The sequence below is a fragment of the Strigops habroptila genome, chromosome 7 (genome assembly GCF_004027225.2).
Source record: "Strigops habroptila isolate Jane chromosome 7, bStrHab1.2.pri, whole genome shotgun sequence".
NCBI lineage: Eukaryota > Metazoa > Chordata > Aves > Psittaciformes > Psittacidae > Strigops > Strigops habroptila.
The window spans coordinates 26,934,086-26,950,588 of NC_044283.2; the positions used below are offsets into that span (position 1 = coordinate 26,934,086).

Sequence of the window (16,503 nt, forward strand, 5' to 3'; positions counted from 1 at the left end):
GCCACTGATTTCTGTGACTTTGGATAAGTCATTTAGGTCAAATCTTCTCAACAAGTGTAGCTAATACTAAGTGCATGAACATATATGAAGGCTTTTATATGTAAGAGTGACACAGATCTTCTGGAGGTCAAATACCCAAATCTGCATTTAAAATTTTGATCCCCAGACCTCTGTGTCCTGATCTGTAAATTTTAGAGGAGACTTACATATGCTGCAGGGATATTTGAAGGTATGAATTAGTTCAAATACACACAGTGGCTTAAAAATGTAAAGTATATAATTACTATCAGATAGGTCAGTATTTAACCAATACTCATGTCCTTGTTAGCTTACACATTTTGTCGATTTTGTGTCTCATTTTGGATATTTAATACATAATCAACTTTCTAAACCTTTCTCTGCTGGACACAGGCATCAGAGTATATGAGATTAATGCTATCTGAGAAATAAACACTCCTTACACTGTCTAATGAACAGGCCTCCATAGTCACCTCCCTGACCTCTTAGCCCACTTAGACACGAGAAATGAAGGATTTCCACTGCTGATGGTGAAAATGAGTGGTGGAAAACCCAGGGAACAAAAAGGAAGCTGAATATTTTACAGAGACAAATACACAATTCCAGGAGGCAGACTTCACAAGATGAATGGTTTTAACAGGATGGATGAGGTCTGCACTCACAAGTGCTCTGTCTTATCTCGTGGAAAACTATCTGTGTCTTCCCCATCTTATTACTCCAGAGGAATACATGCTCTTTTTCCTGCCGTATGCTTCAGCTCACAGCCCAAAAAGGTAAAGTACAAATCTACCCTGACTTATGTATGATTTAGACACCAGGGTCATTTATGTCCTGTTTCAAAACTCACTGAAGTAAACTAAAAACCTGACACTCACCCCAAGGATTCTGGATCAGAACCAGAAAGCATTTTTCACTCTAAGTTCCTGATTTACTCTGTTGGGGTTTTCTCTATATTTATAATATTTTGTTTTCTTATAGCCTCATTGTTGTGGTTTTGTGGTTTGGTTTTTTTTTTTTTATCCTATTATGTTCTAATTCCTCACCACATGACAGGCAGGCATGCAATATTTTGCATTCATCAAAGGTGGGTGGACAGGAATTTGACTTGGCTGCCACTCTTGTGGCTGGCCCCTCAGACTGGTCTAACACAGAGACAATACTGAAACACATTTTGCAGACTTCTTTAAATTAAAACCTTGATAATGTCCAGAAGCTGAGGTAAAATTTAAGCCTTAATGTGCTAGGTGAAGGGAAAGAAACCCTCTGACCCAAGGAACAAGACACTTAAGGAGACACTTGACAAGATGACAGGGAAATGCTTCCAAATTATAAAATTAAGTATATTTTTTATATTTTTTCTTTTGGCCTCTTCTGCCCATGAAACTAAATCTTCTTTCCACCTCTTTCACTTCTGCCCACAGCTGGTATTAGAAAATATCTGAAGCTAATACTGCTAACCATACAAATGCTTGCCACTGCTGAGGGAAACAAGGGGATACTCCCTCATTCTTTATCTCACCTTTTACTACTTCCTGAGCGTTTGAGTTCTGCTGATTGCCCCAGAAGAGAAGGCAAGATGTTTCTGCCCTCTGAGGTGGGTTTGAAGGCAGCCACAAACAGCTCAGTCTTTTCCAAAGTGCCTTAACAGTGAATAAACCAATACCTCCTGCTGTTCAACAATCCCTCCTGCTGGCCTCTTCTCAGAGCAGTTATCTCTATCTCTGTGCCCCTGTGCCACTGCAGTGGCAAGAGATACTGACTTATCTCCTGCTAAAAAACTAGTTGCATCCCAGTTTTGTGATCTGGCTGAGGAACCTCTCTCTCTATCTCGTGTATTTACCAGTCATCTTTCTTTGCGTTCAATTTCTTTCTCTTACAATTCTTATCTTTGCACTTATTTTAGCCTTTATTTTAGGGTTCTTCTTCAACTAGCTAAAAACAGCACAAACGACAGGGCGCAATCTATTTCTCAGTTTATGGACTGCTTCCAGTGACTGCTGCCAGCCCACACAACATATATAAATCATGGATTTTAGACCTGCAGCCCTGTATCAGCTAAAGAGATAAGTAAAATTACTTGTTGTCTTACACCTCCCTGTTGACAAAGTGACTCCCAGCTGAAGAGATTCACATGTGCTCTTTATTTCAGCAAGAAACATCCATCTCGCTCTTCAAATGTGCTCCTGAGACAAGAAAGGAGTGTGCAAGCAGCTGTTGTGTAGGACTATTGCATTTGTTAAAATCATGCCCACTTGTTTTCTCCCAGCATAGGTATGACTATACATGGTGATACATATCTAATGTTGTCATTTTCATGGCTGTAAATCTACTCAACAGAATTCCAGAGGATATTGCCATCAGCAAAGAAATCAGCCTGGAAGTTTTCAGTCTGGCAGCTTTTATTGTTATATTTTGCTGGTTTTCTAATACGAACTTTTAAATGTGAGTGATATTTTGTAAACATATTCTTGCAATATAATGCAAAATTTCTTCCTTGTCACCTTTGTCCTTGGAGACAGCAGACAACCTTGATAATGAGTGGAAATACAATATGCCTACCTTTCCCGAGGCAGATGCAACGACAAGAGGATAAAGAACTGTTTCTATATGTGATGACCCTTCTTGGCTCTGTTCTAGATTTTTCTCTTCAGGGCCTTACCATAAAGAGGCACGACCTCTAAAAAAAACACCATATACAGTCATAACCTCTTAAAAAACAAGTACTACCCAATCTCAACCAAAATGTCTGGGTTTTTTCTTACTGAACTTGGCTCTTTGAGGAATATGTGATTTGGAAGCTGCGTCTCCAATGCACTAAGGATACCTTCAGTTTGATGTAATTTTAAAACTGGAAGTACTGGCCAATGGGAGAGGCCCCTCTTTAGCACCAGTTTTCATCCCAAATCAGACCTAAGTCAAACCCCCAAAACTTTTAATATAAAACTAGTTTTGAGGAAAAACTAGTTAGGACCTTCAATCTCCCCAGCAACGTAACACAGCATATAAGCAGGGGCTACTGGAAATTACAGTCTCCATGGAAGAACTGTAAATCATAAGTAGAGGCAGAAAGCGATATATTACCACCCCTTAGAGTAACAAGATCACAAAATACTTGAAATTGGAAGGGGAAGTTATCTAGCCTACCTCCTGCTCAACTGCAGAGCCAAGTTCCACTCCAGCTCTGAGCTGCACTAACCTCAAAGCTAGATCAGGTTGCTCAAGGCTTTGAAAGGAGTATCTTAATTCGAAATTTGAGAGTGAATAATGCAGAAATCTATCTTTTCTCAAAGAAAAGTTCATTTCAAGTAAGTATTTTCCTTCTTCTTCTTGACAAATGAACGCTTTGATCAACACGCTTATAGGAAAATATCCCCAGAGAAGTTGCTTTTGTGACTGAATTCAGCCATTCTTTCTCTGTTGCTAGATGCAAACAAGCTGGGCTCTTCTTTGACTCGCAGATTCGTAAGTGTACGTAGCGAGTGCGTCATATCACTGAAATGGGACAGAGACACATTGCATTCTAGTGGCTCAGTGTGGTAAAATACTTCTGAGTACGAGAATACTACTCATATTTCTCTAGTCACTAATTTTAAAAGGACTTATTTAACCTGACAATTTAAGTAAGGTTTTGCAGCGAGCTGCTTCAGAAAATAATGAAAAGGCAAAGCTGCAGAAAATGAACTCCATTTATCCAAAAATTCATTTCTGGGCCATTCTAGTAACAGTATTTCATTTCTTATACAAAAAAAACCAACAAACCCAAACCAAAAACCAACCATACAAATAAAGACAGAACCAGGTCTAAAAAGCATAGAAGCAAAGGTCTCAATCCTGTAAATACATACATAATTTGCCATGGTATGCATCAGACTGTTCAAATCAAGGGAGCTGCTTGCAATGGAAAGGTATATTTGTGCTCAATTTCTACACAATAATACATCACGTATTAATTCTCTCTATACTGCTTCTGACATCCCACCAGCACTGACAAACCTGAGTTGTTAGGCACGGCATAAAAGGAAGTACCTGAAATATCTTTTAATGGGAATCATAACAATATTACACTTCATGTCTCTGTTCTTTAAATATCTCCTTAAAAGCAGCCTCTGCAGTGCTGCCTACAACTGCCTTCCTTTTTTCAGCAACCTGTAAGACTACAAAATCCTTGTAGTTAATACGCATACTATGCAAATGCATGCAAACTAAATGCTGCCTTCACCTTCTTCATGTCTATCCCAACACTTGTAGAATGTCTTCCTAACTTATCCTGGATGGTTTGTTCTCTGAAGCCAGGATTACCTTTTTGATAATCTGGCACAAAGACCTTAATCTTTAGCCTCTTGTGCTAGCATCAGAGGGAGAAGGAGCTTGTGAGTCTCCCACAACTGGGTTGAAGAACTCAGAAGGTCAGCAGAGTTGCTTCCCGCAGATAGTGAGGAGGGGGGCAAAGAAAATCTACTACTGGGAGGTGTCTCTTATTAGTTATGCAGTGCTGGACTCACATGCCTCGAGAGGAAGCAAATTCTGTAATGTTAAGAAAGAATGTTGGATAAGCGGTATAGACACAAGGCTGGGAGATACAAAAAGGGATTTCAAATGAGTGTTACAGATGTTTATCTGACACGATTAAAGACTTACTAAATTATTCTGGCTGTAGATATTATAGGATAAAAAGAACCCCTCAGCTCTTATCATATATTCTCGCTTTGATTATTAAAGATGATAACTTCAACTCACAGTTTTGATATTTACTGTTAATTCTCTAAAAGCACTGTCCTAAGTGTTTTATAGGCTCTTAAAAGAAATTAGAACCTGCATTAAGATCTTACTTGACATTTACAGCATAAAAAAGAGGGATAAATATCGGGCACAAGGGCATGAGTTTTAAGGTGTACCTTTCTTATTTCCTGGGGGAAGGGTGAGGGTGTGGAGGCTTACTGAGAGACCTGATGGAAAGCAAAATGGTTGGGAGGACAAGGTGCTCTCCTGAGTGGGGGACAGGATCATGCTGCCTACAGATCCCAGGATAAAGCACACATTCCGTGTGTCACCCCACAGCTCTCTCAATCGCTTTTGCAGCTTGCCCACTGTGCTGAAATCCCATAAGCACACTATAAGTATCTCCAGCTTGCCATTTTCTGCCACCCAAGAAGACTGCTCACAAGCTGTATTTGAGTCAAGGGATTACTGTAGGTATAAAATGACAATAGCATCATCACTAAATATGCGACCTATTTCTTTACCTGCCCCTTTTTTCCAAGTATAAATATTAACGGAGTTTGGTTTTTACCTGCAAAGGTAGTCATTTCACAGTTCCTAGGTTTCATTTCATAGTTTTCAAACCCAAATAATTTATCTTAATTTTTAAAAAATTGAAAATTTGATGTAAAATTTTGAATATATCTTATCAGTATAGTTATTGCAAATTGTCACCTGCTCATTGCCAAGTAAGAAAAAATATATACCCATCCTAATTCTCCTTTTTTTCATTGCAAATTGTCACCTGCTCCTTGCCAAGTAAGAAAAAATATATACCCATCCTAATTCTCCTTTTTTTTATTTCCTGGGGTGTATGCAGTATAAAAACTCACACAGACAAGAAACCAGTGGGGCCCAGATATCTGACAACAAATAATCCAAAGATCCTAAGCCTGGTTTCCTGTTCTGTTTTCTGTGCACACTGTTACACTGTAATGCAATTTAGCTTATTAATGATGCTGCTCTCACACTTAACACCAGCCCTGCTCCTAGCCTGTGGCTGGAGTACCTGCTCCCACAATAGTTCTCCCCACTGACTAGAAAACTGCAGTTCCAGTTGGACACTTAGGAGTATCCTGAGTCTGCAAGTCGCCATTTCCAATTACTCGAAGCAGTCAGTATTACAAATATCAGCATTTTCAGTCATCACCTCCACATAGAAAGTGCACAGTCTGAGGCATACAGTTCCTCTTCTCTGTTCTGAGCAGAATCACAAAGACATACCTTCCCCCACTCTACATTCAAGAAGGCATGAAGTATCACTAGAGAAAGTTTGCAGTCACCACTTTTGCATTTTTTCCCCCTAGTTTCATTAAAATTTGTGGTCTTCCTTCCTAGAGATCCTATCCAATGGAAAACAGAAATAATTTCCCTTGTTTTTTTCAGTGATCTTGCATTCTTTTTAATCATCCAACATTGTCTGGGCAGGACATTATCTTTGTACTGTGTGCACTTTCTGATTCCAAATGAAAATGAGCACTGAAAAAAAGATCTTTAATAAACTGGAAACATTTCTTTGTGTAAGAAAAAAGGGTTCCCTCCTGAAAGTTTATGCATAATGAAGGTGAAAACTTAATATGGAACTGGTCCAGGATGTTTTTATGCATCATGCTTTGAGATTGTATTATATGTCTTGCTTCTACAAAGCATTTGACATGTCTCAGAATATGGGGGAAAAAAAAAAAAAAGCCATGTCTACTATGGTAGAACCAGTGGATTTCAATTGTTTCAGTTTACTAGTTCTTATATATGTTTAATCAAGACGAAAATATTCCAAACCCAAAAGGTCCGACATCCCTAAAACAGCCCAGAAAAAATATTTTTATTATCTTATTAATAAGATGTATGCCCATCTCATACACCCTATAAATACTAAACCCAGCATAGAAATGAGTGGGAAAAGAATTTGGCATGATCATTAGCGATGGTTTCAAGAAGAGAGACTACCGAACAAGAAATATGAGAAAATAACCATACGAAAAGAGAGTAAGAGCAAAAACTGAAGCCACCACAGAGAGTAGTTATCTTTAAAAATATTGCAAACTAGTGACAAAATTGTCCAGATTAACCTCCTAGGTTTTTAGGCATTAAGCAGCCTGATATCCAAAAGTACAAAACAGCACATCTGCTTAGGTGGCTAAATTCTGGGGTGCTCAGCAAATCCCACGATGCCTTGTTGGGTACCCATCAGGTTTCATTCAGCCTGAGTGAGCAAACCCCACTGGAGTGGATGGAAATACACAGTGCTGAATTTTTATTCAAGTTTATTGACTGCAGAAGAAACTGCAGTTCAAACCACATTTGTGAATCACACCACCAATTGTCTCACCAACTGTAAAAGCTTTTAGAGAATGTTTATACACAATAGTGGTAATATCTGGGCTTTGAAAGTTTGCTTCTGCCATGGTCACTCATTTTGGACACCACCTGTTCTTTGTAAAAGAGGTTGTTAAAGAGCTGCCAAAGCAAGAATCACGTTGCAAGAAGTATTTTTATCAAAATTATGACAAGATTCTTCTGCATTGGTGGCCTGAAAAAGCATGCTATATTTTCCTATAAACAGATCTGCAAAGAAAGCAGAACTTCAAGTTCTTAAACTTCAGATAAAACTACTGAACATTTCAGTTGGTAACACGTGGGAAAGTGGAAGTCCTGCTGGTAATAAGTTATCTTTTTCAGTCCCAGAAGCAACAGAAGACAGGTCCCAGACATATTCCCATCATCCACCCCACTGAGCAAACAGGAACCTTCTCACCACCCCTGTTGTGGCAGTGTAATGTCATGCAGCTCCTCCTTTGTGGGGTTATTACGAAACGACATAAACCTGTTTGTTTCCAAGCCAGCTGGAAACTGAGGTATCTTTACAGTATTGTCTCCACACAGCAGAATACTTGCTGTTTCAAGACCCTACTTTAGAGCCCAGATGTCTCAAGTGATCAATCTGAACAAAATGGAGTTGAATTTCCACAGTGTGCCACGTTTGGGAAACAGTCATGGCTCGGCAGACTTATTTTTAGGACGCTCAGTGGAGGAAGCTTGACACTGGTCTGCAGAAGACAGGACAGCTCAGCTGGTAGAGCTCTTGGAGGAACCAGTTTGCTGAGGAGAACATCCTCACCCTCCCTGGAAGTACACGTGTTTGGCTGAAGCATCCTGAATGGCAGGAGACCTGCAGAGCAGGCTTAGCTCATGCCTCTTCCAATCAGAGGACAAGCTCCAGAAATTCACCTGAAAACATTCAAACCATCAATGGACATTCAGTCCAGGGACTGGACTACAGATAGTCCAAACTAAAGCTGCCCTGAAATGTACAGAGAATGAAGAATTCATATAGAATAAACTCCAGCAATTATGCCTTCAGACAGATTTTGGGAAACCATAGAAAGCAGCACTCTCCCTTTCACACAGGCATATCTGACTTTCACATGGCTTATGACAAAGCTAGAATTACCTACGTGATATAATGCTGCACACCACTAAAACCCCGAAGGGACTCTCATTCCACAGAATATTGTAATTCAGTGCTTCAGAGGAAGCTAGTAACTTTATCATGGCTATGCTTCTTTAAGTGCTACACCATATTATAATTGAACACTACTTTATATTAAATGGATTTTTGGCACTGGGAGTTGGATCCGGAGCTTGCTTTTTTTTTTTTTTTCTTTGTCCTTCATATTTGAAAAATCGTGGCAGTCATGTGAAGTTCCCAATGACTGGAAGAAGGGTAATATAACCCCCATTTCAAGAAGGGGAAAATGGAAGACCCAGGGAACTATAGGCCAGTCAGTCTCGCCTCTGTGCCTGGCAAAATCTTGGAGCAGTTTCTCCTGGGAAGCATGCTAAGGCACATGAAAAACAACGAGGTGGTTGGTGACAGGCAACATGGATTCACTAAGGGGAAATCCTGCCTGACCAATTTGGTGGCCGCCTATGATGGGGCCACGGAACTCATGGACAGGGGCAGAGCAGCTGATGTCATCTACCTGGACTTGTGCAAAGCGTTTGACACTGTCCCGCACGACATCCTTGTCTCTCAATTGGAGAGACATCAATTTGATGGATGGACCACTTGGTGGATAAAGAACTGGCTTGATGGCCACAAACAAAGAACTGTGGTCAACGGCTCAATGTCCAGTTGGAAAACAGTAACGAGTGGTGTCCCTCAGGGATCGGTGTTGGGACCTGTCTTGTTCAACATCTTTGTCGGTGACATGGACAGTGGGATTGAGCGCGCCTTCAGCAAGTTTGCTGACGACACCAGGCTGTGTGGTTCGGTTGATACGCTGGAGGGAAGGGATGCCCTTGTGAGGGGACCTTGACACGCTTGTGAGGTGGGCCGATGCCAACCTTATGAAGCTTAACCAAGCCAAGTGCAAGGCCCTACAGCAGGGTCGGGTCAGAAATAAGTCTGCATGACACCGCAGGAGCCTCAAAACCATCAAATATATATCCCAAGGTCACTGCACTCAGGACTGTATAGTGCACTGATGAGATGGATTGAATTTGAAAGGGATAAGTGTTACCTCTGCTGAGCTACTGTGCTGGGAAACAGAGCAGCACCAGCAAAGTCATAAATTGCTCACAGGGGCCCGACTAGTCAGTGGGCAACACTGCTCATAAAGAGGTCAAGCTACACTAGGGCATCAATTCATAGTCTTTAAAATAAAAAAGTCCCCTTCTAAATGCAAGACCAACTACTTTGGTTAAAAAACCAGCAACTAAAAAATCTGTTGCCATCTCTTGCATGTGCCACAGCAGGTACTCGTGGGACAGCAGCAGCGACAAACCTACTCAGGCAGCAGCACTCCAGTCGGTGTGTTAATGAATGGATGGTTGATGGATGGAAGGATGCGCCCTTAAGCCTCCACAGCTGGACAGAGCACTATCTGCACCAAAACGTGCAATTGCTTTCAGCTTTGCCAATTCCCTTTCACGTTATCGTTAACATAGAGCCCATCAGTGTGATTTTTCACGGAGAAGTGCCCTCAACGATTATTTTCGCTTGAGGAGAAGTTCGCGCCCCGGCGGCAGCAGCTAGCTGCCCTGGGCTCTGCCAGCCCCCCACGGCAGCGCCGGGGGCTCCGCCGCCCGCTGCAGCCCTGCCCTCAGCACACCGGTCGAGCCCGGTCCGGCCGGTGCCGCCACACGCGGTCCGTGGCAGGCAGAGGTGCGCCCCGCTCCGCGCATGCGTGGTGCTGTAGGGAATTGTTGCTCCGCTCCGCACCAAGTTGCAGTCCGCGGCTCTTCCCGCGTGAGGCGGCGGCGGCGGCGCGGCCCGAGCCGGTATGGGGTGCGCGACGGCGGCGCGGCGGGACGGCCCGCGGGCCCTGTTGCTGCCTCTGGTCCTGGCCGTGGCGTGCGCGGCGCGCAGGTGAGCGCCGCCGGGCCGCGGAGGGGCGCGGGCGTGGGGCCGCCCGGCCGCCTCCCTCACCTGCCTGTGCTCCTTCCCGCAGCGCCGACGGGCCCAGCAACATGTCCTACGTGAAGGAGACGGTGGACAGGCTGCTCCAGGGCTACGACATCCGCCTCCGGCCCGACTTCGGAGGTGAGGCGCCCGCGCTACCCCGACCCGCGCCCCGGACCCCCGGGCGCGTCCCGCCGGCTAACGCCGCCTCCCGCTCCCCCCGCAGGTCCGCCCGTGGATGTGGGCATGCGGATAGAGATCGGCAGCATCGACGTGGTCTCAGAAGTCAACATGGTGAGTGACCCGCGGGCCGAGCTGCCCGCAGCGGCGGAGCCCCCCGCGCCACAGCGCCGCCTGCCGGCCGCGCCGCCCCGCCCCGGCGGTGAGCGGCCCGGTGGGTGCGCCCAGCCCTGCTGGCAGCACAGCCCCGCGGGGACCGGCTGCAGAGGGGAAGCGAGCACCGAGCGGCAGCGAATACCGTGACATAGCCAAGCACATCGCGATTGCTAGGAAAAGTTACTTGCGTGGTTGAGATATAGTTTGCATGCCTGAATGGGCACTCCAGAAGTGCTCCGTGCCTTCCTGATCAAAATACCTGCTGCAGGTCTGAGGTTCTGGGTGCTGTTTGCAGTGGTTTGCCCTTAGCATAGTCAACAGCTGTCTTCAGAAATGCTCTAGTTTCTTGAGCTGCTGCAGCAGGTGGACAGATGTGCTTTTCTTCCTGTTAAATGATTTAGAGAGTTAGACTCTTCACTTTGTGAGCTAGTGGTGTTGAGTAAAAGGTGCAAAAAGAAAAGAAAACGGAGCTTCTAGAAAACACTCTGTTTCTTGTAGAAGCAAGAAAACCCCTAACATTGCAGATTAAGTCCATAAGGACTTAAGCTGTCAAAATCAGAAAAGTCTCCTAGCTACAGGTGCAAAATGTACTGTTTGATTCCAGTTCTGCTGCTGGAAGGAATGCTAATAGACATGCAAGCTTAAAGAGCAAAAATGTGTCTGTATAATGCTTGCCTCACTTGACAGCCTTTTCCCAGAAGAAAACAAAAAATCAGGTACAAGCTTGAATATTTATAAAATCATGTTTAAGAAGAATGCACCTTGGGCATTTTGCTCTCACTCACTTTTCTTATGTTTGGTCTCATGGAAATCTAAGATGCTGTCTTTCCATAGAGGAACAGTTGTTTAGTTAAAAGTTAGTTAAAAGAAGCTAGAAACCTTACATTTCCATCCCAATCAGTTTATTTCACTCAAAAAGAAGTGATATTTGCCCATCTAAATTAATTTACTCTAGAGTGGGGATTTTTCCCTTGTTATATTATTTGTCATTAAAACAGTCTCATCACAGATTGTTTCCATATTTATTTTTTTTCTGTTTGTTATACATACGCACAGTTCCTGTTTGTGTGTAACTGGTATATTTGCATACGAATACGCTTAGCAGAATGGGGAGGAAAGGAGATTTGTCACACTGCTGTAGCATACCAGGCTCTGCAGAGTGTTAATACCAGAAGGACAACATTTTGTAAGTTTCAGCTCCTGGAGTTCCTGTTGCTGTATTGTACTTTCAGGGAGGCTCATGGTAGGGACTGTGCAGATGAGGCAGACAAAACAGAACATTAGACCTTGTCAGAATAGTCAAAGAACAAACTCCAACGAGTTTCTACCACCCTGTAATGGAATTGCTTCTACAAAGCGGTACACCTTGCGAAAGCCAAACACAGGAAACATTGCCACAAAAATACCTGCTCTGAAAGGTCCAGAACTTACCTTGTAAAGTCTCAACACCTGAAATACTGTTAATTTGGGGGGAAAATGGATGTGACAGTTTCCAGTGGCAATGTCACAAGGCATTAACTGCACTGGGCCAGCTCACAGCAGTTCTGCTTATCTTTGATGGATCCAGCATGCAACTCCCGCCTCCATTCCAATGCTTACACAGCCCCTGGGAAACTGTAATTTTAACTTTATGTTTTTTAATCAAGGGAATTTACACACTAGATGGATTATTTGGCTGATCTCCACTTGCAAGGGGGCAGCTTGACTAAGACTGGTCAAAAAAGATGTTTTCATTTCATAAAATGACACATCTCTCACTGTGGAAGGAAGCAACTATTCCCAGGTATAGCCAATGGAAAAAACTGTCTCCTTTCTGAATCAGTCTGAAAGGAGCTTTCCCATGTTGCAGGTGCTTAGGTGTACATACCCATGTCTAGAGTGTTCTTTGCTGCAAGGTCTTTATCGTGTTGCTAGAGACTGTTATATAGTCTTCTGGACAACAAACAATAATTTCATCTGTCTTTGGAGAAATGAGGGGACTGATATCTCATCTTAAGAAAAATATTTCTACCTAGTAAAATAATGCTTTATTCTAGCATTTTTTATGAGAATCACAGCCTTGAAATGCTTAGTGTTGCAGCAACCTGTGAATCATTCACCTTCTCTCCTTTCGCTTTAAACTGTTGGTTTGAGGTTATTTTTGTTTAGTAAGAGCTGCCATTCTGTGTCTTCAGAGCCAGAAATGTTTACAAAAAGATGCTAGTTTATAGCTTCTGTTGTCTATAGGGCAGTTTTGCTGCTGAAGGAAGCTGGTAACGTAAGCAGAGAGAGCACCACCTTCATACTGGGACCTCCTTCTGGCAAGAGAGGCTAGTTAGACTCCACTAGAGCTCTGTTCAGGCAGTCTCACCCTGGCAGTATTGGAGGGAGTTGTCTCATCCCTCAGCTCTCCTCAGGCACATGAGACCTTATTTCCAGAATGACAGAGGCAGCTATTCCAAATCCTGATACCCAGAGGCAGGATTAAATTTTCGATTCCTGTCTCAGTGCTTAAACAAGAGCAAAGATTAATTATATATATATATATACACACACACCCCCATATATATAACACCCAGGTATTATATATATATACCTAGCCTATGAAGGAGGTGTACCCTTTTGGTGCATTAGCTGAGAATTTGTAATGTAGGCTGTCTGCTAGAGTCAACAGGCTGATCTGTATGTCCAAGTAAATCCAGTCCTCAAGTAAAGAGTTGAAGTATAGACAACAGAGCTATTGTGAATTCTGTGAACACCATCGGTAATAACTGCTCATGCAGCTTGTCTAGTTGTAGTGGCTTTTTCAAATACAGTTAAATGTTGTGAAATACTTTACTAGTAAATGAATCAAGACTTGCACAGCCTTGAAGTCAAAGTTTCTGTTATTTCTCCTGAGTACTTGGCCCTCATCTGTTCAGCTCTTTAAACTGTATTGTTTTATAGCTGCTTGGTAGCTCAATGATACTGTAGTGAGCGGCCATAGCAACTTTTACAGAAGGATTATTTGAAGCACTCATTATTGTAACTCTCCCATTTGGCATCAGATACATTGTCATATTGATTTTTGCAGGTAATAAGCTGAAGAGCTTGTCATACATCAAACAAGCAGAAGAAGTAGAATGTAAAAGTGCTAATGACCGTTGCCTGGTTCTAACTGTACTTTCTTCCTAATACCATAAGTTTTAAGCTGTTGCTGTCAGATTTTCACATTCTTAATACACTAACTGCAAGCATTCCCTTCCAAAGGTACAAGGTGACCCTTTGCTTTGTCTTAGTGGCTGTTCAGCTAACTTTCATCCATGACAGGTATCTTTAGAAGTATATCAGACATTTACATGGAGAGTTCATTAAGAACCATGCTACAACTATTAAGCTGCTGTTACATGAATTATTTGGTTTACTCTGATACCTTTACATGGTTAGCAGAAGGTGCTACTTGTACATCAAGAATGAACATGGATAGCATGATTCATGGTAAGTACTGTCAAGCTTCAGGGCAGGCAAACGAATAGCATATTGGTACATCTACTAGGAAAAAGTCGAGCAGTAGGTGGACTCTGTAAACAAAATTCACATGAAGTACATGACAATTTTCTCTAACATGCTTCTACTGAGCAGGTGGTCAAACCTTCATACTAGGCAAAAGATAGCTATACATGTTCTAAAATTTTGAAAACCAGTGCACATGATAAAGAACCTTGTATAAAGCAGTTAAAAGAGACACCAGAAAGAAAACAAAAATAAAAAAGCACATCATTTTATAATGGGAACGCTGTTCCTGACCTACCATACTGATTTTATGCTGATGATGAAGATGTGTTTTGTATGGTAGAAGATTGGAGGTTTTGTATCCCAGCAAAAAAGAGGGTAAAGAAATCACAGAAAGAATATATAATTCTTTAGCTTCTGTGCACCCCAAGTCACTTTTACTCAAGGCTCTTACATTTATCTGATCTCACAAATAAGTACGAATCTTGCAGAGAAGGATCTCATCTGTTGCCTACTACTCAAAAGTCACTACCTGGTTCTCAAGATCTCTCCTTAAGTAGTTTCTTTTATGCTGTCAACATCCCGTCCTGTTGGATAACATCTTTTTGTGCCAGAAAGAATTTAGATAAGCTTAAACTACTCGCTTTCTGTGTCTTTTTGGGAAAACTGATAATTAAACAAGCCAGCTGCATAGATTTTTTTTTCATCCATTTCACATGATGCCACCCTCTCAGAGCCTATCTCAATCCTTCTAGCCCATATGATTATATATAAGAAATTGGACATAGAGACAGCCATTATCTTCTGGTGCATCTTTGACACCATAGCTTATGATGAATGATGAAGTCATGTGTTCAGCACAGAGTAGACCTGTGTGTCATGTTTGATCCCTTACTCTGTCATGGCTGCAGATTATTAATGGTTTAGAGAGCGAAAATTCTCTCACAGGGCTTAAAGCTCCACTGCCTATGTTGTTAGACACCTTTTTCTACTACACCTGTTTAACTTTCCCTGGAAGCAATATAGTATTTCTCTTTTTTTCTTTCTTTTCTTGCTTCAGGGCTGCTCCCAGGCTTGCTGCTGAAACGCTAGCTTACATTACAAATTGAATCCAAGAGATATGCATTTTCTGGTGTACTGGAAGCTTACAGATATATTACTTAAGAGGCTTATAAGCAGTTCTTTGTCTGAAGGCTTGACTGTGAATTAGTTCAGAGTATCTTTCTTAGTTCAGTTTGGGTAGTGAACAGTTCTGTAAGTGTGAAAAAATGAAGAACAAACCTGTGTTCTCCTACCACATGGTCTCTAGAAGGAATATTCTTGATCTTCAGAGTGTGTCTTTCAGGGATACTTCATGCATTTTGTGTTTGAACTTTTACAGAATCATTTTGCATATAACAGTGTTGATGTGTTTTACTTCTTTTGGGATCTGCACAGGTTTGCTGTATTTACTGTTTTTCACCAGTCTAACTGCTCAATCTCCTTCAAAAAAGAAAAAAAAAAAAAGACAGAAATCAACACAATTTGTTCCAAACAGTCTGAACATCAGAACCATGCCAAATGAATAAGCAGCCTTTGAGCAAATACCGCTCTGCAGGTTGAAACAAAGGATTAGAGTTTTGTGGAGTTGTATAAATAGTAATAAAGAAGAGCATCTGCATCTGGAGCTGCATGAACAGGAGTACAGCCAGTAGGTTGAGGAAGCTGATTATCTCTGCTTAGGACTTGCTAGATGACATCTAGGTACTGCATAGAGGAGAGAAGCAGGACGCCCAGGGAGGCTGTACAGTCTCCATCCTTGGTGGTCTGCAAGACCTGACTGGATCAAGCCATGAGCAACCTGGTCTGACTTCATCGCCAAATTTTTCTGTTTTATAAAATAATAATTGGTTAACACATTCAGGAGGCAGAACTCTCCTTAACATTAATAAACATTCACTGATAGTCCACTGTGCCTACTCTCAAGAGTTCCGAGACAATCACACAAGACAAATTTGACAGAATAAATACATGCACAGGAAAGTTTTCAAATTTGCCTATAAATCCAAAGCAAGGATATAGATGCCTCCAGGGCCTAAAGGAATGGAAGAGTTTCAACTTACTTTAGGGCTGATGCCAGGCAGGTGGCTGTGGCATCCTACACTGATAGGTTTTTAGTCAAAAGAAGTTAAATCTATAGGTTTAAACATTCAGGCTGAGTAAGGCTTAGAACCAAGGCACTGAAAGTTTGCCCATTAATCCTGGCAGGCCAGTGCTCATACACTGGACTCCAGTTTTAGGAATGATAGACTTTCATGTATGGGTGCAGGTTACCTTAAGGCACTTTTTGTAGGCTGAGGGAGGTTTAAGATGTGTTTATAGACAGAGTGTCATGTGTCATCTTGTTCTTTTTCCCTGGCTGAGAATTTAGCACGGTGGCTGTTGCGAATCTCAATGTAGGAAGCACTCTACACTAGGGAACCAAGTTGGCATTATGAACCCCATCTTGTACCTCTTTGCATCAAAGCAGCCAAGTC

The 16,503-nt window shown here is 42.2% G+C and overlaps 1 protein-coding gene across 1 annotated transcript in view; it reads left to right on the forward strand.

Moving 5' to 3' along the window:
- Positions 1 to 10,006: 10,006 nt before the first annotated feature.
- GABRB1 (gamma-aminobutyric acid type A receptor subunit beta1) overlaps positions 10,007 to 16,503 on the forward strand; it is a 135,549-nt gene continuing 129,052 nt past the window's right edge. The window contains 3 exon segments of the mRNA XM_030492563.1: positions 10,007 to 10,147; positions 10,230 to 10,321; positions 10,407 to 10,474. Coding sequence (XP_030348423.1) covers positions 10,062 to 10,147; positions 10,230 to 10,321; positions 10,407 to 10,474 — 246 coding nt within the window. The 5' untranslated portion in view covers positions 10,007 to 10,061.